Source organism: Mustela nigripes, chromosome 3 (genome assembly GCF_022355385.1).
Source record: "Mustela nigripes isolate SB6536 chromosome 3, MUSNIG.SB6536, whole genome shotgun sequence".
NCBI classification, from domain to species: domain Eukaryota; kingdom Metazoa; phylum Chordata; class Mammalia; order Carnivora; family Mustelidae; genus Mustela; species Mustela nigripes.
This window is the reverse complement of record NC_081559.1, coordinates 69,301,872-69,326,004: the sequence shown is the minus strand read 5'-3', so window position 1 is coordinate 69,326,004 and position 24,133 is coordinate 69,301,872. Positions and strand designations below refer to the sequence as shown.

General features: G+C 39.2%; 1 protein-coding gene across 1 annotated transcript in view; it reads left to right on the top strand.

Annotated features, from left to right (window-relative positions):
* Positions 1-18,677, top strand: part of CIR1 (corepressor interacting with RBPJ, CIR1) — a 40,510-nt gene extending 21,833 nt beyond the window's left edge. Inside the window, exons 8-10 of the mRNA XM_059394190.1 lie at positions 14,295-14,401; positions 15,960-16,045; positions 17,637-18,677. Of these exons, the coding sequence (XP_059250173.1) occupies positions 14,295-14,401; positions 15,960-16,045; positions 17,637-18,378 (935 nt within the window). The 3' untranslated portion in view covers positions 18,379-18,677. The remainder of the gene's footprint in view (positions 1-14,294; positions 14,402-15,959; positions 16,046-17,636) is intronic.
* Positions 18,678-24,133: the final 5,456 nt, after the last annotated feature.

Here is a 24,133-nt window from a genome sequence, read left to right as displayed (position 1 = left end):
ACAAAGTCAAGGATTTAGAGCCTTCTGCCCAGGAGCTGGGGACAAAGTCCAACCAAGGTTTTTTATTACTCAGCAGTTGTATTTTCATTTAGTTCACAGTATTTTAAAGTTTCTCTTGAGGGACGCCTGGGTGGCTCAGTCATTAAAAGTCTGCCTTCAGCTCAGGTCATGATCCCGGGGTCCTGGGATCAAGCCCCACGTTGGGCTCCCTGATCAGCGGGAAGCCTGCTTCTCCCTCTCCCATTCCTCCTGCTTATATTCCCTCTCTCGCTGTCTCTGTTTCTGTGTCAAATAAATAAATAAAATCTTTAAAAAAGTGAAATAAAATTTCCCCTGAGACTCCCTCAACCCATATGTTATTTAGAAGTGTGTTGTTTGATCTCCAAATACATTGGGATTTTCTGACTTTCTTTCTGTTACTGATTTCTAGTTTAATTCCATTTGGTCTAAGAGGATTGTTTATATGACCTCTATTCTTTTACATATGTTAAGTTATGTTATATAGCCCAGAATGAGGTCTGTCTTGTTGAATGTTCCCTATGAGCTTAAGAAGAATGTGTATTCTGCTATTGTTGGGTAAGGTATTCTATAGATGTCAACTGGATCCATGTGAAGGATAGATGCTGTTCCATTCAGCTGTATCCTGATTTTTTTTGTCCACTGGATCTGTCCACTTCTGATAGAGGGGCATTGAAGTCTCCAACTATAATAGTGGATTTGTCTGTTTCTAAAACTGTTTCATACACATACATACACACATACATTTTAAAGATTTTATTTTTTATGTATTTGACAGAAAGTAAGCAAGCGAAGCAGGGAGAGCAGCACAGAGAGAGGGAGAAGGAGGCTCTCTTCTGAGGAGGGAGCCTGATTCAGGGCTCAATCCCAGGACCCTGGGATCATGACCAGAGCTGAAGGCAGACCATCAACTGACTGAGCCACCCAGGCACCCTTATGTCTTTATATTTAAAGTAGGTTTGTTGGGTTCCTGACTGCCTCAGTCAGTAGGGCGTGACTCTTTCTCAGGACCGTGAGTTCAAACACCACACTGGGCATAGAAAAACTACTTTTTTTTTTTTTTTAAGATTTTATTTATTTATTTGACAGAGAGAGATCACAAGTAGGCAGAGAGGCAGGCAGAGAGAGAGGAAGGGAAGCAGGCCCCCTGCTGAGCAGAGAGCCCGATGTGGGACTCGATCCCAGGACCCTGAGATCATGACCCGAGCCGAAGGCAGCGGCTTAACCCACTGAGCCACCCAGGCGCCCTCTCCTTCACTTTGGAAGGACAGTTGCACTGGTTACAGAATTCAGTGTTGGTAGGTTTATCTTTCAACACTAAATACTTCACTGTCCTGTTCCTTGCATGGTTTTTTAAGAGAAGCATGATGTAATTTTTTTATCTTTTTTCCTTTCTAGGTAATTTTTTCCCCCTCTCTGGCATCTTTCAAGACTTTGTCTTTGATTTTCTACAGTTTGAGTATGCTATAGGTGTAGATTCTTTGGTATTCATTATGCTTGGTGATCTCTGAGCTTCCTGAATCTGTGGTTTGTTGTCTGTCTTAGTTTTGGGAACTCTCATCCAGGTCAGGTATTTCTTCTTTTATCTGTCTTTTCTCTCTTCTTCTTCTGGTATTCCTGTTGTGTATATGTTTTATCTTTTGTAATTGTCCCACAGTTTTTGAACATTCTGGTTTTCTTTTCTGTTCTTTTTTTTTTCTTTTTTTTTTTTTTCCCTTTGCTTTCAGTTTGAGAAGTTCCTGTTGACATATCTTAAAACTCACTGATTCTTTACTCAGGCATGTCCAGTCTGCTGATGAGCTCATCAAGGGCATTCTTCATTTCTGTTAATGTTTTTTTATTTCTAGCATTTCCTTTAGCTTATTTCTATCTCTGCTTATAGATTGTTTCTATCTCTGCTTATTATATTACCCATCTATTTTTCCGTGTTGTCCATTAGAGCCTTTAGCATATTCATCTTATTTTAAATTCCCAATTGGATACGTCCAGAATTTCCATCATAGCTAAGTCTGATTCTGATACTTGCTTTGTCTTTTAGCATACTTGTAACTTTTTTGTTGAAAGCTGGACATGATGTAGTATCAGGTAGATGAAACTGAGGTAAATAGGTCTTTAGTGTGAGGTCTTATGTTTATCTGGCTAGAAGTTACGTTGTATTTACAATTTGTTGTAGCTGTAGATGTCAGGGTCTTAAATTTCCTCTGGTGTCATTGTTTTTGTTTCCCCCATTATCTTTTGATTTCCCTACAGCCTGCTTCTTTATAACACATAAGACTCTGAGCCTTGCTTCAGTTGTGATCTCCTCTACAGGTATCCTCTACAGGAGCCCTGTTGATATGGTGATAATGTGGGGGGGGGGGGGATCATTCTATAACCCTATGACTAAGCCTCATTCCTTGCCTTTTTAAGGTTTATTTTTATTTATTTATTTAAGTAATTGTTACACCCACCATGGGGCTCAAACTCATGTCCCAAGATCAAGGTCTCCTTCAACTGAGGAATCACATACTCCTGAGTCTCACTCTTTTAGTGAGCCTATGCTTCTGGGCTATAACCTTAACAGGTGCTTCTCAGGCTTTTTTCCCTACTTCACAGCTTCTTTTTTTTTTCCATGTAGGTTAGGCTCTGGTAAAATAATCTCCCTTGAGAATAAGCATATGTTCAGGATAACAAAATACTCTGGGCATACTTTCAAAATGGTTACTTTCCCTGCATACTGTTGGAAGGTAAGCACAGGGGGACTATATTCACAGTGCGAACCTTGTGAGGCTTCTGGAAGTAAAACTCATTAAAGTGTTTTAGTTCTCAGGCTAGTCCATGCTCAGTCCAACAATAATATATTATTCTTTTAAGGATGTTAGTAGTTGCTGACTCCGCTGGTGGTTTCTGATCCTGTTAAACTGTGATTCTCTGTATTGCCTGTCTCTCCTGTTTTGGAAGCAGTGTTTACCTTGTGGCCTCAATTCTCTAATACCTCTAAGAAGATTTGTTGATTTTCAGTTTTTTCAGCTCTTTGTTGTTGTAAGGATAGGAGGACTTTCAAGCTCTTCATATATTGTACCAAAATCTAAAAGTTGTTAAAGCAGCATAGTAGTGAGTAAACATTGAGCCCAGATTCGCTAACATTAGTTTCATATTGTACTAATTATTTGACTTTTGGTTTTTTAGGCTTAAGTTGCTATATATTTAAAGTTCTGCCATTTTTTTAACTTAGCTATAATTTTAAAAATATTTAGAACTGCATATAATATGGCAAATTTCACATTTTTAATGAAAGTAAATTTCAGATTCAAAAGCATGCCACTGGATGGTTTGACAAATACAGAATTTCTTTTTCTATATGATGTCTAAGTCTCAGAACCAGTCATACCACAAATGGCTAAAATGATGTTAGGTATGTTTCACATGTCTCTATGAGTTCTGTCTACTCCATGGTTTTTAGTGTGTTTCATTTAGTATGAAAATGAATAAATAGCTTAAATTGAGGAACATACTATTATATGTAACATATTACACTTACTACAGAAATTTGTTTGCCTATGAATGCTCTGTTCCTTACCTAATTTTCCCTAACTCTTGATTTAATTTCCATGAAGAATGTTACACTAAACCACAGCACTAATAGAAGTTTTCCACAACAGAGCTTCCATATGCTGCTCTTTGTCTTTTCATCAGCCTTTTTTAAAAAAGATTGGTTGATTGATTTTTTAAAGATTTTATTTGTTTGACAGAGAGGGAGAGAGACAGCAAGAGAGAGAATTCAAGCAGGGGGAGTGGAAGAGGGAGAACAGGCTTCCCGCTGAGCAGTGAGCCCATTGCAGGGCTTGATCCCAGGACCCTGGGATCATGACATGAGCAGAAGACAGCCGCTTAATGACTGAGCCACCCAGGTGCCCCTTATTCATTTATTTTAGACAGAACACGAGAGAGAGAGAGAGAGGGAGCAAGCATGAGCGTGCACACGGGAGAGAGCAGATAGGAGGGGCAGAGGTTAGAGAGTAACCCAGGCCGACTCCACGTTGAGCCCAATGTGGGGCTCAATCCAATGACTCTGAGATCACCACCTAAGCCAAAACCAAGAGTTAGACATCCAACTGACTGCACCACCCAGGTGCCCCTTCATCAACTTTTTATGTTGAAAACATTTTGCCACTTGAGAATATGTTTGGGAAATTTCACAAAGTAATTAATCATAATCTTTGCCAGAAAGATACATAGGAGGCATGCTAGAGGGACTTTCTGTAGAAAGAAAGATGATAAGCTCAGTTGCCCATCTGGCAAATCTCCCTGGATCTGTTACGGAGTTACCTTATGCAACTCCTTGAAGAAGTTGAATCCTACCAGCATAGCTACTAAGATAGACCTACATCTTCTGCCTTCTGCTTGTTTAATTCTCCAACATAATTCTACTGCAGAAAAAGTGTTTGTGTTACCAGAATCTTATTAAAGCCAAGCTCCTGGGAATACCTGGCTGGCTCAGTCAGTAGAACATGCAGTTTTCAGGGTCATAATTTCAAGCCCACATTGGGTATGTAGCCTACTTTAAAAAAAAAAACTAAACTCCTAAAGTAGGCAGATATTAAAAACTAATAAATAAAGGATTGACGTCAAAATAAAGAAGTGAAGTTAGGCACCATTTCTCTCCTTTATGTAGTTGATCAGTTGGGAACCAATTTTTTTTTTTTTTTTAAATGCAGGTGGAAGCTAATTAGCTGAAAAGAAATATTGACTTATTGAAGAGATAATTCAGTAAAACTTGTAAGTCATAGTGCTTCAAAAGTCAAAAGGGTGCTCTTTTTTTTTTTTTTTTTAAAGATTTTATTTATTTATTTGACAGAGCAAGAGCGAGTAGTAGAGGGAGAGAGAGAAGCTGGCTCCCTGCTGGGCAGGGAGCCAAATGTGGGACTCCATCCCAGGACCCTGACATCATGACCTGAGCCAAAGGCAGATGCTTAACCATTTGAGCTACGCAGGTGCCTGGTGCTCTTGACTAATACTTTAAATTTTGACTATTTTATTTTAAGTGATTACCAATGGTTAAGCATTTCTAACTACTTCTAAGCACTAATTGTAATTCAGTGCTTAAATTTGTTGTTACTGTGACTAGGTATTGAAAGTCCATTGACATTAACAAATTAATTGTAATCCTGTTCTATCAGTAAATGACTCTGCTCTGTAAAGGGATGTGTGGGGGCAGTGGGGGCTATGCTTTCCGTAATCTCCAAGGGGTATTAAGATTCTCAGATCACAGGGGCACCTGGGTGGCTCAGTGGGTTAAGCCTATGCCTTCAGCTCAGGTCATGATCTCAGGGTCCTGGGATTGAACCCCGAATCGGGCTCTCTGCTCAGCGGGGAAGCCTGCTTCCACCCTCTCTCTGCCTGCCTCTCTGCCTACTTGTGATCTTTGTCTGTCAAATAAATAAATAAAGTCTTTAAAAAAAAAAAGATTCTCCGATCACAGTCATAACTCTATTACATGATTCTTCCTACTAACATCATTCTATCTACTCAAGGTCTACCATGTTCAAGTAAAGGAAGTTAGCTAGTGATTACCTGGAAAAGGAAAATGAGTGAAATGTAGTCCACCTAGTAAATGTTAATTTACCAAACTTAATGAAGTTAACAACCTTCATCATGTTCCACTCATTTAGAAAGTCCTACTTTTTACCTTTTCCTAATTCATATGAGAGTTTGAAAACCAAACTCAGTTTCTTCTTCTTTCCTGAAAAAGTCTAAGTTTTTCTGAATTAGGGACTGTATCTTACTTACCTTTGTATCCCAGTGCCTTATACAGTTTACATCTTTTCTGAATATAACTCATAACACAGATTTATAATTTATTTTTTACCCATTATTTGATATGAACTGGTGTTCCCCCAAAGATTATAAGCTTGAAGGCAAAAACTGAGTTCTCCATTCTCTATCGCTAAGAGGCCTAATGAAATAAAATAATCTCTCATTAATACATACTGATTTTTAAAACCACTTTCTGGAGCACTTGGGTGGCTCAATCATTAAGCATCTGCCTTCTGCTCAGGTCATGATCCCAGGGTTCTGGGATCAAGCCCCACGTTGGGCTCTCTGCTCGGCGGGAAGCCTGCTTTCCCTCTCCCACTCCCCCTGCTTGTGTTCCTGTTCTCGCTGTCTCTATGTCAAATAAACAAAATCTTTACAAAAAATAAAAAATAAATCACTTAATGTGTTATATAGTAGGGATGCATTAGTTGAAATTTCCTGTGCCGGGCTCTCTCCATAGTTAGAGATGTAATATAGAAATGTAGTGAAAGTCTATAATAACATGGTCATTGAGTATTTGCTGTTGACTGGTTTAAAATATTATGTATAACTTTCTTTAAAATGCACTGCTTCTTGGGGTACCAGGGTGGCTCAGTCATTAAGCATCTGCCTTCAGCTCAGGTCATGATCCCAAAGTCCTGGGATCAAGCCCTGCTTGGGGCTCCCTGCTCAGTGGGGAGCCTGCTTCTTCCTCTCCCCCTCCCTGTGCTTGTGGTCCCTCTCTCGCTGTGTTTCTCTCTATCAAATAAATAAATAAAATCTTATATAAAGAAATAAAAATAAAATGTGTTGCTTCTTAAGTGTAGAGTTTTTTTTTTTTTTTAAAGATTTTATTTATTTATTTGACAGAGATCACAAGTAGGCAGAGGGGCAGGCAGAGAGAAAGAGGAGGAAGCAGGCTCCCCGCTGAGCAGAGAGCCCGATGTGGGGCTCGATCCCAGGACCCTGGGATCATGACCTGAGCTGAAGGCAGAGGCTTTAACCCACTGAGCCACCCAGGTGCCCCTTAAGTCTAGAGTTTGAGTCTGACAGTTGTATGTAACCAATGTCTCTGATAAGATATAGAGCACAGTATTGCCATAACCTAGAAAATACGCTTCTGTCCCTTGCCTAGTCAGCCTCCTCCACCCATAACTGCTCTTCTAATTTTTAATCTCATATGTTACTTTTACCTGTTCATTAACTTCATATAAATGGAATCATATGTATTTTTTGTATCTGATTTCTTTGACTCAACATAATGTTTTTGAGGTTCATGGATGAATAATTCTCAAGAGCTCTCATTCTCTCTCAGGAACATTCATAGTCTTAAAATTTAATTAAAACATGGTGCTAACTTCTAATACTTCATGTTCATCACAGCACAAATTATTTTTCTTAGTTTTCTATGGACTATGAATTCACTTTATTATCACTGGATGTATCATCACTAAAATATTTGCATATAACTTAAGTTGAAGATATAATCACATGTAAGTCATATTTTTAACTATTCTATTAAGGAAAGATTTTTTTTTAAATAAATAGTGTTCTTTACTGGCATACAATAAGAGAGGTTTTATTTTTCCTTGTTTTTGTGTATTTTCTAGACACGCAGACTAAAATGAAATGTTTAATTTTTCTTTTACATTGTATGTTTTAATATAGATCAAATTAGCTGTCTTCAGTATGAACTTGGGATAAGGGCAATAAGAAACCCTATTGTTTCCAGCCTCCACTAAGCTGAACTGGCAGTGTGTCAGGAAAATTCCCAGTATGGAGCAGTTTTATTGCAATTCAGTACAATTGGTTCTTGCATAACCTTTAGAAAATCATACATAAAACATTCTCATCTATATAAATAAAAATCACCCACACACTTTATTAATAGCTTTGTTCACTTTTTCCCTGGGACTTGTGCTGCATGTTCCTACTGTGCCCCCTTTTTCAGCCTTTTTTTAAGATAACTTTCTATAAGCTTTCTTAAAAGCAAAAGGGTTAGGTAATACTAGAAATCATATATAAAATTCTTGATAATTCCCACTAGCCCAGATCTCCCTCTCAGTCGTGTACTATAACTAGTGTCTCTGTTTGTCCTTTGTACATTTAGTAACAGGGAGTGGCTTTTTTACTAGACACAGTTTAATTTTAGGAAAGAAAGGTTGTACTTTCATGGAAATAAGAATCATAATATATTTTATTTGTGATAATGTTTGGGGTTTATTTTAAAACACATATTTTTAAGGTTTACTATTGTCACTATGACTACGTGATAACAGTAAACATACTGTGTTGAAGTCGCAGCCTTTTTTCCTTAGTCTAGTTCATTAGCCAGAAATATGTTTGTTTCAAGTGTCATTTTTCTAAATCTAAATTTAAGAAGATTTTCTGTGTATTCCTTCAAAGTATATGGTATAAAATGCCAGAATAATTTAATAAGCATCTAGATCTTACTGCCAGCTTGTGGAAATACTGTGACTAGAAGAACATTAAATGACATCACTGTCCAGAACATGGGAAATTTATAGGACAAATGACCCCATTTTCTCAGCAAATGAAAGCAGGTAGGGAGTGGGGGTAGCTTTCTATTATATTAAATTTCTATTAGATTAAAACAGACTTAAGGTATGTGTCACTTCACACCTCATTTTTAGTATATGAGCTGCCGAAGCAAGCACTGTATCACTTACACCTCAGTTTAAAAAGAGAGAGATTTAAGAGATACATGAACTAGATGCTGTGTGTGGAACTTGTTTGGATCCTAATCTGGACAGACCCAACTGTGAAAATACTTTTGACAACCTGAATGTTAACTGGGTATCAGATGATTTTTTTCAAAATGTCAGTATGGACAGGTGTAGTAAAGGTGTTGTTAGGGTTTTGTTTTTAAGAAATTCTCCCTGTTTATTAGTGATTAAATACTAAAGTGATACTTGAGATTTTATCTCTGTCAAATAAAATCTAGGTTTATCAAATCTCTGTCAATAACTGTCAAAAAAGAAAGAAAGGATGGGCGCCTGGGTGACTCAGTTAAGCGTCTGCCTTCAGCTCAGGTCATGATTCTGGGGTCCTGGGATCAAGTCCCGCATTGGCTCCCTGCTCACCAGAGAGTCTGCTTTTCCCTTTCTCTCTCCCTCACCTCTCCCCCTGCTATGCTTGCTTCTCTCTCTCAAATAAATAAATAAAATCTTTAAAAAAAAAAAAGGATGTTGGAAGTGATAAGAATGACAAAACACTGTTAATTGTTGAAGCTCTGTAAGGAGTACATAGGACTTACTACATTATTCTCGCTAGGTTTGAAGATTTTCACTGTGTAACAAAGTTAAAATACACAATGAGAAGGAAAAAATCACCACTTTATTTTTTTAAGATTTTATTTATAAATTTTAGAGAATGAAGTGAGCAGGGGGGAGCGCAGAGGGGGAGGGAGAGGGAGAGAACCTGGAGTAGATTCCATGCTCAGCACAGAGGGCTCTATCTCACAACCCCAAGATCATGACCTGAGCTGAAATCAACAGACACTATTCCTGACTGAGCCACTTTGGCGCCCCACCACTTCATTTATTTATTTATTTTTAAGATTTACTGTAGAGAGCACCAGCAGGAGGCACAGAAGGAGAGGAAATCCCAAGCTGATTCTGCGCTGAGCCCGAGTCCAACACAGGAAGTCAGCCACACTGAGATCACCACCCAGGTGGAAGCCAAGAGTCAGGAGCTCTGACTGTGCCACCCAGGCGCCCCATCACCACACTAATAGCAAACAAAACTGTATTCACTTTAGGAATAGCACATAGTTTCAGCAAACAGTAACATCCCATAAATTAATGTGTTAAATTTAGGGGAAGGAGTAAAAGGCATTTGTAATACAACCTTACCTAAGGCACAGTTCAGGGCCCTCCCTACTCCCGCCGAATACCATGAAACTGTAGAATGTTTCATTTGAAAGGAATGATGAACTTTGAAAGGAAGATATATCTTCCCATCTGGGAAGAACAGATGGACCTAGTGCTAGCAGTGAAACCCAAAGCATTTAGCTCTCTCCTGTGCCATTTATGGGAGTCACTTGGGACTGCTGTCTAATTGTGAAGTCAGTGATGTGGCCTTTCTCATGCCAGAACTTTTGACTTCCTATATAATTCTCTGATAAAACATCTGTTTTACTATGGAATATTTTTTACCTTCCATTACTTTTGCTTAGTTCTATAAAAAGGAATGCTCTAAATGAATAAATTAGGCCTTTTACAAACATGATTTTCTATAATGTTATTCACCTTCTGGGATTTTTTTTACCTGAGATTCCGACTTCAAGGTATTTTTCTAGTAGAAAATAGTCTAGGTCTAATTGCAGAATCCGTGAATGTTGAAAACGGTTTCTTCAGTGGATCTGCTTTTCTAAGTTCTAACATTGGTTTTCGTGCTCTAGATGTTTAATGCAGCCTGACTGAAGTACTCTAGAAAAGAGCCTTCACAAATCGACATTGTAAAACAAAAGCCCTTTTCCTGAATTCTCTAGAATTCTTCAACCATAGCAAATCTAAGAGCAAACCAAACATTCCTGAGTCCCAAATCCAGTTGTAATTTAAATTATTAAGGCACTATACATGAAAGTAGTCATTTTGCATTTTGAGTATATTTGTAAAATCTATTTTTTCAACATATCTATATAATCTGTTATATCAACTAATTTTGAGTTCTCAGAGAGCTGGAGTCATTTCTGTCAGTTTAAATCTTCATAGCCACTGTCACAACAGGAAAGTATAAAGGTATCTTGCTAAATATATCTTAATTAAACCTGACTTGTCACATCTTCTAAACCCGGAACTTTTGATGGTAGAAGGTTTAAGTATAAGAATATATGAAAGGGGGGTGAGGATATGGGTAACTGGGTGAGGGACATTAAGGAGGGCACTTGAGGGGCGCCTGGGTGGCTTAGTGGGTTAAGCCACTACCTTCGGCTCGGGTCATGATCTCGGGGTCCTGGGATCAAGTCCCACATCGGGCTCTCTGCTCAGCAGGGGGCCTGCTTCCCTTCCTCTCTCTCTGCCTGCTTGTGATCTCTCTCTGTCAAATAAATAAATAAAATCTTTAAAAAAAAAAAAAAGGAGGGCACTTGATGTAATGAGTACTGGGTATTATATAAGACTGATGAATTACTGACCTCTACCTCTGAAACTAATATTATATGTTAATTAATTGAATTTAAATAAAAATATTCAAAAATAAATAAAATATGCCAGCTAAAGGAAAAACAAAATGTGTTGCCAACATTAAGGAAAAGGCTGTATTGGAAAATAGTTTAAATATAAGAGCATATAAACTATCCACTCCTCTAGATTAATGTTTCCTACAGTGATTTCTCCTTCTAGTTTGCTCCATTGAACATAGTTAGACAAAAAAATAAAATCATATTGTATTATTAAAAAATATATGTGAGGGGTGCCTGGGTGGCTCAGTCATCAAGCAATTGCCTTCGGCTCAGGTCATAATCCCCGGGTCCTGGGATCAAGCCCACATCGGACTCCCTGCGCAGCAGGAAGTGTGCTTCTCTGTCTTCCACTTCCCCTGCTTGTATTCCCTCTCTTGCTGTGTCTCTCTCTCTGTCAAATAAATAAATAAAATCTTGGGGCGCCTGGGTGGGTCAGTTAAGCCTCTGTCTTCAGCTCAGGGTCCTGCATCCGGCTCTCTGCTCAGCAGGGAACCTGCTTCCCCCTCTCTGCCTGCTTGTGATCTCTCTCTCTCTCTGTGTCAAATAAATAAAATCTTAAATATATATATGAATAAGACTGGATTTTGAGAAATATTATTAAAAGCATTTTTAATTATAAAGAATATGTCAAAATAATTAAACATTTTTATAGCTACTGGCAGCTACAATATAGCTATTGTTACGGTTTATTGAATACTGTTTGTCAGGTGGTTCCCTGAGTTTTTAGTCTTACAGTGTGGGAGTGTATGCCAAACATGTACTACACAGAGTTCATTTGACATTTTAGAGCAATATAAATGCTGCAAGAGTCCTGTTTGGTTCTCTTTCTATATAATGTCAGACTGGCTAAAGGGAGATCATTTTCTTAAAGTAATTGTAACCATAATGAAAATGTAAAAAGCGTGTTTTTTAAAAACACGCTTTTAAGCAGCACCTGCTGGCTCAGTGGGTTAAAGCCTCTGCCTTCGGCTCAGGTCATGATCCCAGGGTCCTGGGATGGAGTCCCAAGTCAGGCTCCCTGCTCAGCGGGGAGCCTGCTTCCCCTCCCCTCTCTGCCTGCCTCTCTGCATAGTTGTGATCTCTATCTATCAAATAAATAAATAAAATCTTAAAAAAAAAACACACACAAAACAAAACTTCTTGTTAAAATTACACATCTTTTGGTAAGTTAGTAACCTCTCATCATAATGGCCAGGCTCTTTGGCCCTTTACTCTTTAGCCCTTTACTGGAGTTGTTTTTAACCTACGTTTTAGCATGATTGCTTGCTGAATTCATTTGACATCAAAAAAAGTTGTTAACCGGGGCGCCTGGGTGGCTCAGTGGGTTAAAGCCTCTGCCTTCAACTCGGGTCATGATCTCAGGGTCCTGGGATTGAGCCCCACATCATGCTCTCTGCTCAGCAGGGAGCCTGCTTCCCCCTCTCTCTCTGCCTGCCTCTGCCTACTTGTGATCTCTCTCTCTGTGTCAAATAAATAAATAAAATCTTTAAAAAAAAAAAAAAAAAGAGTTGTTAACCAGGAAATGTAGCTTTGACAGTTCAGAAAGCACATTTTCTATTTGATAAAATTATGTTCCTACTTTTAGTTGTTGATAATATGAATAGAATAAATGGTAAAGCCTATAGATCCTAATAAAAGATACTAACATACACCTGATCTTTTCCAGCCAAATTTTTTAGCCAAAGATGCTACTGACAAGTGAACAGATTTGAATTTTATTGTCTTTTGTTTTCCATGGGAACATATAGGCGAACATGCAAATAACTAGTAAAAGACCAATAAAGCAGTGAAAAGAAAAATAGATGAAGTATTTAATAAAAAACTAGAGAATCAGGGTGCCTGGGTGGCTCAGTCATTTAAGTGTCTGCCTTCAGCTCAGGTCTTGATCCCAGGGTCCTTAGTAGGGAGCCTGCTTCTCTGCCTACTTGTGATCTGTGTCTGTCAAATAAATAAATAAAATCTTAAAAACAAACAAACAAACAACTAGAGAATCTGTGGGGCGCCTAGGTGGCTCACTGGGTTGAGCTTCTGCCTTCGGCTCAGGTCATAGTCTCAGGGTCCTGGTATCAAGCCAGGCATCAGACTCTCTACTCATCAGGCAGCCTGCTTCCCCCCGTCTCTCTGCCTACCTCTCTGCTAACTTGTGATCTCTTTCTCGTCAGATAGATAAATAAAATCTTTAAAAAACAAAAACAAAAACCAGAGAATCGGTTTTTTGAACTTTTTCTATTCCCTACCCCCCTTTATGAATTCCTTGTTGGCAGGAACTGCCTTATTCTTCCTTATATTCTGGATAGATTACCCAGGGTAGCTCATTTAAGACAGTATAAATAACTTAGGCTAGAAGCTTTACATGGCTTCTTGAAATGTTGTCCTTAAGGTGCTACCAGCAGGGAAAACAAAATGAAATTGAAATAATATGAAAGAAAGAGGAGAGGGTCTCTCCTTCCATATGGTAAACGTAATGTTTGCGGGAAGATCACAGACATTTTTAAAATCATTTTTTAATTGTATCTATCGGTCCACATTATTTATCTTTAGAATATATTATGTGACCACATAAAAAGTTATGTGAGCTTGCTTTTCAATTTGGGATTTTGCGAAAATAGAAACAGCAGTTTGTGAAAAATATAACACACACAGACACACACCTATAGCCAGCCTAAAATTGTTTGTCACCAATCCCAAACTGATAACTAGACATTTCAGACTCTGAGTGTATATTGGGAGATTAACAGAAGTGCTTTATAGTGACCTGTAGTGTGCGTGTTGTGTGCATGCATGCATACATGTTTGGTGGTGTGTGTGTTCTGTTGATAATTAGCAACCACATGGCAGTGTATTCAGTGTTGGTGTTTGATAAATAAGGAGGAATTCTGAATTGGAAACTACAATAATAAATTGCTCAGGTACCTTTAAAAGTATCTTTTTAAAATTGAATTCTTGCTGCGAGAATAACTATTAAAGTTTAATTGCAGTCTTTTTAATCATTTTTCTTTGATTTTATACTAAAAACCGCCAAGCAGATAACATCTAAATGTAGCTTTTTCAGTGTGACAAAGTTACATAAGAAGAGAATCCCCTAGCACGTAAAGAAAAATGCAATTATTTTCTATTCTGAATCTCCAGACTGCTGTTTTAGAAAATCATATCTGATTATTTGCTCAGCAGAAGATTATTGAGTTGATTTAGCTGTGATTTTACTTAACAAAGCTTCAACTGCATTCCTACTGTGGAGTCCAAAAAAGGTAGAGAGATATAAATGATACATTCAAACTGCGATTTTTGTGAACAGGGCCATCGATGCACCCCTCGGAGCTAATAGCGGAGATGAGAAACAGTGGGTTTGCACTGAAACGAAATGTACTGGGGAGAAACTTGACCGCAAATGATCCATCACAGGTAATGATCTTTTTATCAGTAAGCTGAAAATGTCTATAAATCTAAATGTGATTGCTTGTGAATTGCTACTTAATGTTTTCCAATATGCATATATCCATAGGAAAGCAAGATAGAGCAAAGAAAATGCCTAAAATGTATTTTGATTTTGATTCTTTATTATTTTAACATAAATGAGAAATTGTTTTTAAACCTATATTTTAATAAATGAAACTGCTCCAGGTTTATGTGGATAAAATCTCTATGAACTGGTGATGAGATGTTTTTTTTTTCCCCTCTCTGTTAACTTAAATCAAATAGAACCAATGAGAAGTGATGTATGGAAGAAAACTCCTAAAAATTGTAGAAAATATTTTAAACTTAGTTTATTAAACTGTATGTAGATCCAGAAAAATGGTTGCTGGGTTGTAGATATCTTAACCGTAAATTATTTTATTTAATGAAGAAACTGGAGCCCAGAGAAGTGATTGCCTTTGTGGCTCAGGTGGTTGTTTAGAGACAGAACTGACCCTAAAACTCAGACTTCCATTGGCATAAACTTGTGGTACTCTGAGAAGAGGCACATTACTTTCCAAACACTGCTGGGGACTATTCATATAACCTATATAATCAAATATCTATACTGTTGATACATTGGTATATACTTGATAATGTACTGTTGAATTTATAAAGGCTAAAATTGTGGATGTTTTGACCTTCTTTTAAAGTTCATGATCAGGAACGCCTGGGAGTCTTAGTTAAGTGTCTCCCTCAGGGGTGCCTGGGGGGGCTCAGTGGGTTAAGCCTCTGCCTTCAGCTCAGGTCATGATCCCAGGGTCCTGGGATCGAGTCCCACATCGGGCTCTCTGCTCAGCAGGGAACCTGCTTCCCCTTTTCTCTCTGCCTGCCTCTCTGCCTACTTGTGATCTCTGTCTGTCAAATAAATAAAATCTTAAAAAAAAAAAAAAAAAAAAAAGACCTAAAGCAATAAAGCTTTAAAAAAAAAAAAAGAGTCTCCCTCAACTTAGGTCATGAACTCAGGGTCTTGGAATCTAGCGCCCAATAGTCTCCCTGCTCAGTGGGGAGCCTGCTTTCCCTCTCCCTCTGCCACTCCCCCTGCTTGTGCTCTCCCTCTCTCTGTCAAATAAATAAATAAAATCTTTAAAAATAATAATAAATAAATAGTAAATAAAGCTCATGATATTCTTGGTTTTAACATTTCATTAAGTTAAAAATAAAATATTTAAATGCTTAAGTGTTTAAATTCAAACTCAAGAGATGGAGAGTAGGAGCCATGCTATAAATCTGTTTTACCTATGTTTTCTGTCTTCCTCTTCCTGATAAAGTTTGTTAATGCTGACAAAGCAGTTATCTTCACCTCTTAGTGTGCTGTGATCCTCCTTGGCAGGCAGACTACAAAAAATGTTTTAGTTCCCTACCACCTACTTCCCAATCCAGGATGTCATACTCATCTATAGTATGTCCCTAACACAAAATTTCTTATTTATAAATGTTTTCTTTCCTATCTGATAACTAATTTGTTTTGCAGTCTAGCAATTTATTGATGTCTTTGTTGATTCAGGAATATGTTGCAAGTGAAGGTGAAGAAGATCCAGAAGTCGAATTTTTAAAGTCACTGACAACCAAACAAAAGCAGAAACTTCTCAGGTAATTAAAAAGTGTATATTTAGTTAATTCAACTGTTTTTTATCTTAGTATTTATCTTAGTATCACATTTAACTCTGATCCTAAGAGCTTATGAAGCTACTTTAAACCATGCATCACATCTACTGATTTGTTCTTCAGCTATAGTAATACAATTTTGTCTTTCTTTCAATAATATGAAAATGAATATAAGATTATTATACTCAGATTATGGCACAAAATCATTGTACTTTCTAGAACATTTAGTTTGGAAATAGCTTTATTTGTAGGCACTACTTTTCATAGTAGATTTTTATGTATCTTTGCACAGTTTGTTCCCATAAAACACTGTGAGCCATGTGTTATTCTTTTTGTAAGATTTTATGAGGAATGCTGAAAAATGTTTAAATTTAAGGTAAATATGAAATTAAACAGACTACCTCTGGATTAAAGAATCCAAGAAATGTTTGCTGAGTCCAATAGAGGGAGCTCATGATGTTTCAGCTTGTGGATTTTGAGAATGGCTGGACAGACCCCTCAGTGAAGACATTTTTATTTCAGAGTAACTCAAACACACAAACAAGTTACTCTTCTCGGAATGTGAAATACTCTTTAGAAATTCAGAATGCCTTAATAAAATTGTCTTAATTTTTTTTTTAAGATTTTATGTATTTATTTGACAGAGACACAGCGAGAGAGGGAACACAGGCAGGGGGAATGGGAGAGGGAGAAGCAGGCTTCCTGCTGAGTCCAGAGCCCAATGCAGAACTCAATTCCAGGATCCTGGGATCATGACCTGAGCTGAAGGCAGACACTTAACGACTCACCCACCCAGGTGCCCCTAAAATTGTCTTAATTTAATTTTTAAATCTAAACAGTTGTTAAAAACTAGTGTGTGATTATGTAACAAAAGAATACAAAAGAACTTGAAAATGTATTCTTCTTTAGAATTTCTGGAGAATATGCCCTTCAGTTTTGATAATGTAATATTGATTAGTATTTCCCTACTTTAAAATAGCACATATAATGGGGCACCTGAGTGGCTCGGTAGTTAAGTGTCTGCCTTCGTCTCAGGTCGTGATCTCAGAGTCCTGGGATCTAGCTCTACATTGGGCTCCCTGCTCAATGGGAAGCCTGCTTTTCCCTCTCCCACTCCCACTGCTTGTGTTCCCTCTCTCGCTATGTCTCCCTCTGTCAAAAAAAATAAATAAAATCTTAAATAATAATAATAATAATAAATACATATCATTAATTTTCATTTGATTATAGCTACATATTTGAGTTTACATTAGCATGTAACTAATGTTATAAAGCTTCCTTGAGATGAGGATGACTTTATTTAGAGTGCTATATAATTTCAAATTCTGATTCAGTAAGAATTTTTTTTAATAGTCATTACTATTGGAGAGAGTGTAGTGAAAGAATTGGCTTAATGTATTTAATTTTATGTGTGACTTGAATAATTTAAAAGAAAATTGTCATTTAATAAAGAATCCATTTATATTTGAATACCATTTTCAGTAGTGTCAAGGAAAATATATTGTCTATTTAAAACTTTATTTTTGTCAAAAAAGGACTATTTTTACATAGTATGTTACTATTTTTCCAATAACAGGAAATTGGACCGGCTTGAGAAGAAAAAAAAGAAAAAGAAAAAAGATAGAAAAAAGAAAAAGCTTCAGAAGAGCAGAAGTAAACACAAAAAACATAAAAATAGGTCCCCCTCCTCCTCTTCCTCCTCCTCCTCCCCCTCCTCCTCCTCCTCCAGTGAGACTTCAGAAAGCAGCAGTGAGAGTGACAACAAAGAAAAGAAAATACAAAAGAAGAAAAGAAAGAAAAATAAGTGTTCAGGGAATAACAACAGTGATTGTGAAGAGAAGGACAAGTCTAAGAAGAGAAAACTTCATGAAGAACTTTCTAGCAGTCACCATAACAAAGAAAAGGCCAAGGAAAAGCCTAGGTTTTTAAAACAAGAAAGTTCTAGGGAGCATAGCAAATGGAGCCATTCTGATTCTGACAAAAAGTCCAGAAGCCATAACCGGAGCCCAGAGAGGAGAGGATCTGAAAGAAATGAGAGGAGCAGCAGGAGCCAGAGCAGGGATGAGAGGGGTAGGAGAAGCAGAAGCAGAAGTCACGGTAGTTACAAGCAAAGAAAAATAAGAAAACGGTCACAGCGAAGTCCCAGTGAAGAGCGGAATGGAAGAAGGGACACCAGGAGCCATGGCACAGATGTATACAGAGGAGAAAGAGCGCACAGAGAGAGCCCAGGAGATAAGCATACTAGGGTGACACAAAGAGAACGAAGCAGAAGTAGAGAGAATAAAGAGAGACTGTATGTGACAATTACCTGGGAATAAAAAGGATCTCCACTCCCTTATTGAGTACCTGGGGCAAGGGCTAAATTATATACTCTTGTCTTTCTAATAAAAAAGCTCTGTTTTAATTTTCCATTCCAGAAAACTATCCTATCAAATACAAAACTACGCGAGTCCTATAAGAATGAACTTTGCAAAATATTTGTAAATAATCTCTTTTGGGGCTGTAAAAATATTTTCTGTTGATAAATGTTTCTTGTGCCCTGGATTAAAAACCCTGTATAACTCTGTGACATCTTCTTTGTTTTGAAACGTCATTAAAAGAATGATAGTACACTGAATGGATATAATTTAATTTTTGTTGTTTTTTTTTCTGTTCAAATATATTACTTTTTAAAATTCTAATTTACTTGAAGCAAAGCATAATCATTGTTGAAATTCTCTAGTATGAATTCAGTAGTGGATTTGATCACTGTTTCCTTAAGGCGTTTAAATTCCCTTCAGGTGTTTTGTTCTATTTATGTTAGGAGGGCATATTTGTTTTCTATGCTGCCAATTACCTCAGACTTTAAACAGCACAGATGTACAGTTCTGGAGATCAGAAATCTGAAATGGATCTCACTGGGTTAAAATCAAAATGTCAGCAGGTTTGGTTCCTCCTGGAAGCTCTAGGAGGAAATCTATTTGCTTGCTTATTTCTAGCTTCTGGAGTCTGCCTGCTTTCCTTGGCTCCTGGCCCCTTCTTCCATCTTCAGGGTAAAGTTAAGTCCTCACATCTTATCACTCTGACATTTTGATATTCTGCATCTCTCTTGCACTAATTTTAAGGACCCTCGTGATTAGATTGGGCCACCAGAGAAATTCCCTATGTTAAACTGATTGGTAATCCTAATTCTGTTTACAACCTTAATTCCCCTTTGCCATGTAACCTAATGTATCCACGGTTCCAGGGATGAGGATGTGTACTTCTTTTGAGGGACATTATTCTGCCTACCATCGGTGGCCTTTCTGCTACTAACATACAACTATTAAGGATTTTACTTCTAAAGATTAAGCATTTATATAATATCATGAATGGACTATTATAAACTATTAAATATATTTCATGAGTATAGGTATCTAAGGCATATTTAAACTTAGCTGCAAGTTTTCCTTTGTGCTTCAAAGGATTTGGTAAAGGAAAGTGATAAAAAAAAAAGATTTCTTGGGGCGCCTGGGTGGCTCAGTGGGTAAAGACTCTGCCTTCGGCTCAGGTCATGATCCCAGAGTCCTGGGATTGAGCCCCAAATGGGACTCTGCTCAGCAGGGAGCCTCCTTCCTCCTCTCTCTCTCTGCCTGCCTCTCTGCCTACTTGTGATCTCTGTCTGTCAAATAAATAAAACCTTAAAAAAAAAAAAAAGATTTCTTGGTACAAATTAAAAGTAATATGCAATTCTAAAAAAAAATCTAAAACGTCATGGACAAAGTATTTCTATTAAGTTTCCACATTTGAAAAAAAAATCTGTTATTTAGTACAATGCAAATATTGGTTAGTTTGAAATCACTGAGGGTTGTCAGTCATAATTTTAAAAATTCATAATTTCATAAAACGTAAAATGTTTGAAAGTTAAATCACTTTATGTAGTCTGATATATATGTCTTTATCATGTAAATGTACACAAATGTCTGGTTTAGAAAAAACGAAAGGCATAAGCAACCCTTTGATTACTTAGATTTTTAAGGGAGTTTGAAGTAGGGGGAGAACTTGAATTCCGTCTACAGTATTCTGTAATAACTTAACGTGCACCTCAAAGATCCCTTTCCTTCATTTAAAAAAAAAAAGCATGCATTTGAAATGGATAAAGACTGCTAATTTACACCTTGAGTTCATTAGTGTTGCACTGATTATTTTCTATCTTATGCCTTTTTAGACTTTATAATTTTTATAATGTCAAAACCTACGAAATACTTAACTGCCTCCAAGGGTTTCTAAACCAATACAGTGTTCATGAAGAGAAATGTTGAAATACATCCTGTAATTAAAAGTGAATTAAAGAAATACATTGTCATTTCTTACACTTTTTTCATTTGACTTTAACAAAAGTGTGATCCACTTTAACTTTCTAAGTGGCCATTAAAAAATGGTCATGAGAATTTTTAAAATTAAATCTCTGGTTTAATTATCCTTCATTGTTAAGACTGAGAAACTATCAAGTACTCCCAGTAACCCCAATACTCTTACCCATCTAACGATGAGAAAAATTCCTGTGTGGTTATGGAAGATGTTGATTTGCTGTTTGGCTTTCAGCTTGGGTCAGGGAAGGGTGCTAGACAGCCCCCCAGGGGCTAGCATTCCAATTTTGCAAACGTAAGGGAGGGATTTTCACGTAGAATCCTAAGAGCTTCAACAAGACTCATTGGTTCTGCATACTTGTATGGCATAAGGAATTGAAAGTGTTTTTTTGTTTTGTTTTGTTTTGTTTTAATGAAAAAGGTTCACACATCTAATTCTACTTTTGCTTTTGAAACACAAGGTAAAAACCAGAGATAAACACCATAATAAAAAGGATGCCTCGTTGTATGTATGGAGACTCCCCTAAGTACTGAAAGTCAAAGCATCTTCCAAGTTTAATGAATCTATGATTCAAGAACCCAAACAAGTTTTCCAACAGTGACATATATTCAAAAACCACAAGCAAAGTCTGGTTATATTTGTCATTCTTCTTAGTTTACTAGAGGAATTCTTACAAAGAAATCTGGGTATGCCTTTTTTATTTGTCCATGGGCCTGAGACTGCACTGGCCCACCCAGGAGCGGGTTCTGGGGCACTCCCCTCCTTTCCCTGGCCTGACATTTAACATAATGTAACACTAGCAAATTAATTCCTGTAGGAGGTGCTGTCGATTTACAAATGTCCAGGAAAGATCAGGTTACTAGGTTAGGACTTGTTTATTTATCTGAATGTCTATGGGGTTGGTTAGTCTCAATTTCATGCCCAAATAGGCAGAGGGGGCTGCAGCATAGTGGCAGGTCTGGCTTACCTTGAATGGTGAAGTGGGAATCTTGTCTGGAGTCAACACAGCTTTAAGCTGAAGAAAGCTTTTTATCTGAAAAGCTTGGAGAGACCCTTCTTGCTCTTCTTCCAGGAGACTGCTTGCGGATAGTGAATCCCATCAGGCCATGCTGCTGGGAGCCGGCGTTTCCCCGTTTTAATCACCGAACATTTCATGTGCTTTACATTGAAGCTTGAAGATTTCCGAATCCACCTGCGCCATCCCACTCTCCTCCCTCCCTAAGGCCATCGGGCCAGGTCACTGGGCGAAGTCGCTCGGGGTGCAGTTCGGCGAGGCCGCATCCTCCACCGCCTGTGCTTAAGATCAGGGAGAAAGCTGCATTGTAGCTTCAGTAGCTCAAGGATCTTCAGGAATCTTTTTTCAGGTTTTCTTTCAGAAAACCTTGGTAGTTACCACTTCTTTTAAAAAGAAAGGCAGGCAATCTCTGCAGGCCTTGGGAAACATTCTGGGACCAGAAAGGAGATACGCTCTTTTAAAAAAAAAAAAAAACTTGTGGGAAACAAGACCGAGGGAACCCTAAGGTCTTGGAAGTGCAATGGCAACTGCGAGTTCTGCCCAGGCTCCTAAAAACCGGTTCCTGCTGATAGAAAAGGAACCACATATACTCCCCATCACCTCCCGCCTTCCTGCTCCCTTCACGCGGCACTTGGCATCCCTCAGACGAAGCAGTAATAACGACAGCGAGGTGCCGGGTGAAAGTCAAGAGCCGCTTGTAAGGGAAAGAAACCCACACTCCGGCCCAACCTGCCCGTGAGCCGCCTGCCCCCCAACTCGCAGACCGGGAAAACCCCGGTCCGTTCCTTGGGCTCCAAGGCCTTCCCGAGGGGGTGGAGAAATGGAGGTCCGGGGCCTCGGGTGCTGACCAGAGCGGGGCTTCCAAGGACCTCGCCATAAAGCCAAAGGAAGCAGGAAGGGGGCTGGAGTAGGGCGACGGAGTGAGTCCAGAGCTGGGGTTGCCCCTGCCCAGCCCCAGAGGCGACGTCACCCAGCAAACTGCGGCGCTTTCCTTCTAGACCTGTGTCTGGCCGCCACCTGATCGCACCTCAAACCCAAATTGAAAAGCTGAGAATTAGGGGGCGCGTCCCCTTCCTGGAAGATGCGCCTCCGGTGCCGAGAGGCCGCGGGACTCCCCACCCACCAAGAGCAACGGGAAGGGGTCCGGGTTAGCGCGCAGCACCGATCCCCGCTCCCCCCACCCCCGCCCCGCCCCGCCGCACGCCCGCGGCCCTAACCCGCCCAGGAGGAATTCCCGGGCCACTGCGTCAGGCTGCGGGCCAAGCGGGCTGCGCCCTGGGGGCCGGCCCCTCCGGCCGCCGCGCGCCCTCGCCCGCCGGCTCCCGCCTAACCTCGCCCGGCCTCGGGCGCGTTTCTCCTGCGAAGGTCGGAGGGTGCCCTCGCCTTCGGTGGTTAGGGAGGCGAGCGAATTTCTCTGGTTGCTTGGCTCCACAGGTGAAGAGGGCGCTTTAGGACGCTGATGCTAATCTCTATCTCGGGGCAAAATGGGACTGTCAACTCCAGCCTGCAGTCTGCCAGCGGAAAACGGACTGGGGGAGACAACCTATCCCTTTGCTTCTCTTTTATACATGAACCACACAGAAACGGTTAGGTTTTTGTAAAACAATGCAAAATCCCTGATAGGAATCTCCAAAGGAAGACAGTGCAGGGATCTTAGAAAATCTAAAAAACTTAGGTGTTTTTCTTCCCCGGGTCTCAGAGAACAGGCCCTGGAGCACTGGGTCCCCACGGACATTCTGAAACCTTCCCCTTAACTAGAGTTGCAAACACACTGTATATATTTATATCAATAACATATAGGGTAGGCATGTCTGTATGTATTTACCTCATACATATTTCTATAAACTCCAGCGTCTAGAAAGGGTGGGGGGTAAATAACACGGAACGGTTAAAATTATGGAGAAGGGATAATAACTGATTACTAATTTGAAAGTAAATAAACAGGTGACTTTTTCAGATCAAATTCCTCCTTGGATCGTTACAATAAATATCTCTGAAGGAAGCTCTCTATTTATGTTGTCATTGATTAATTCTTCACTACCTCATTTGATTTCGATTTAGAACGATTTGATTCTAATTTAATTAGCATGTAATTTGGATGTACATAATTACTGTAATTATGACATTCAGGTAAGGCAGCTTTAGGCTGAAAGGCAATTTCAAATTTTCTAGCAACCTACTTTGTACTGGGAAATGGACAAGGACTTTGCGCCCTGCTATCCAAGTAGTAATTAGCACATCTTTGAAATAGGCAGTGCGGCGGGGTTTGTATTAAAACAGCAAATACAAACCCAGCCGAGCTACTCGCTGCAAAGGTGGCTGCGAGTTCTCGGAAACGCACCGCTTCTCCCCCGCTGGAGATCGGGGAGCCGGGCGCCCTGGCGTCTCAACTGACTCTCGCTGTTGCGGGCGACCGCGCTTTTGCCGCCCTGGGCGCGGGATTTGGAGGTGTAGCTTTTAAGATCAAAATACAATAAAGACGCAGGAGGAGGGGGGGGCTAGAAAGGAGGGGAAGAAGCCACCGCACGATGTCTGAAGATGAGGGGTGGGGTAGTGGACGGGGAAGAGGAGGGAAAGGGGCGGCGGGGGGAGGGCGATGCACAGCCTGGAGAGAAAATTGGTCAACGCCTCCAACTGTTATCCGATTTTAGATTTGGGTTTCAAAGTGGGGAGGGGGGAAGGCGGGGACACAAGGGGTCAGTTTCCGCCGGTGGGGAGTGCGGACCCTT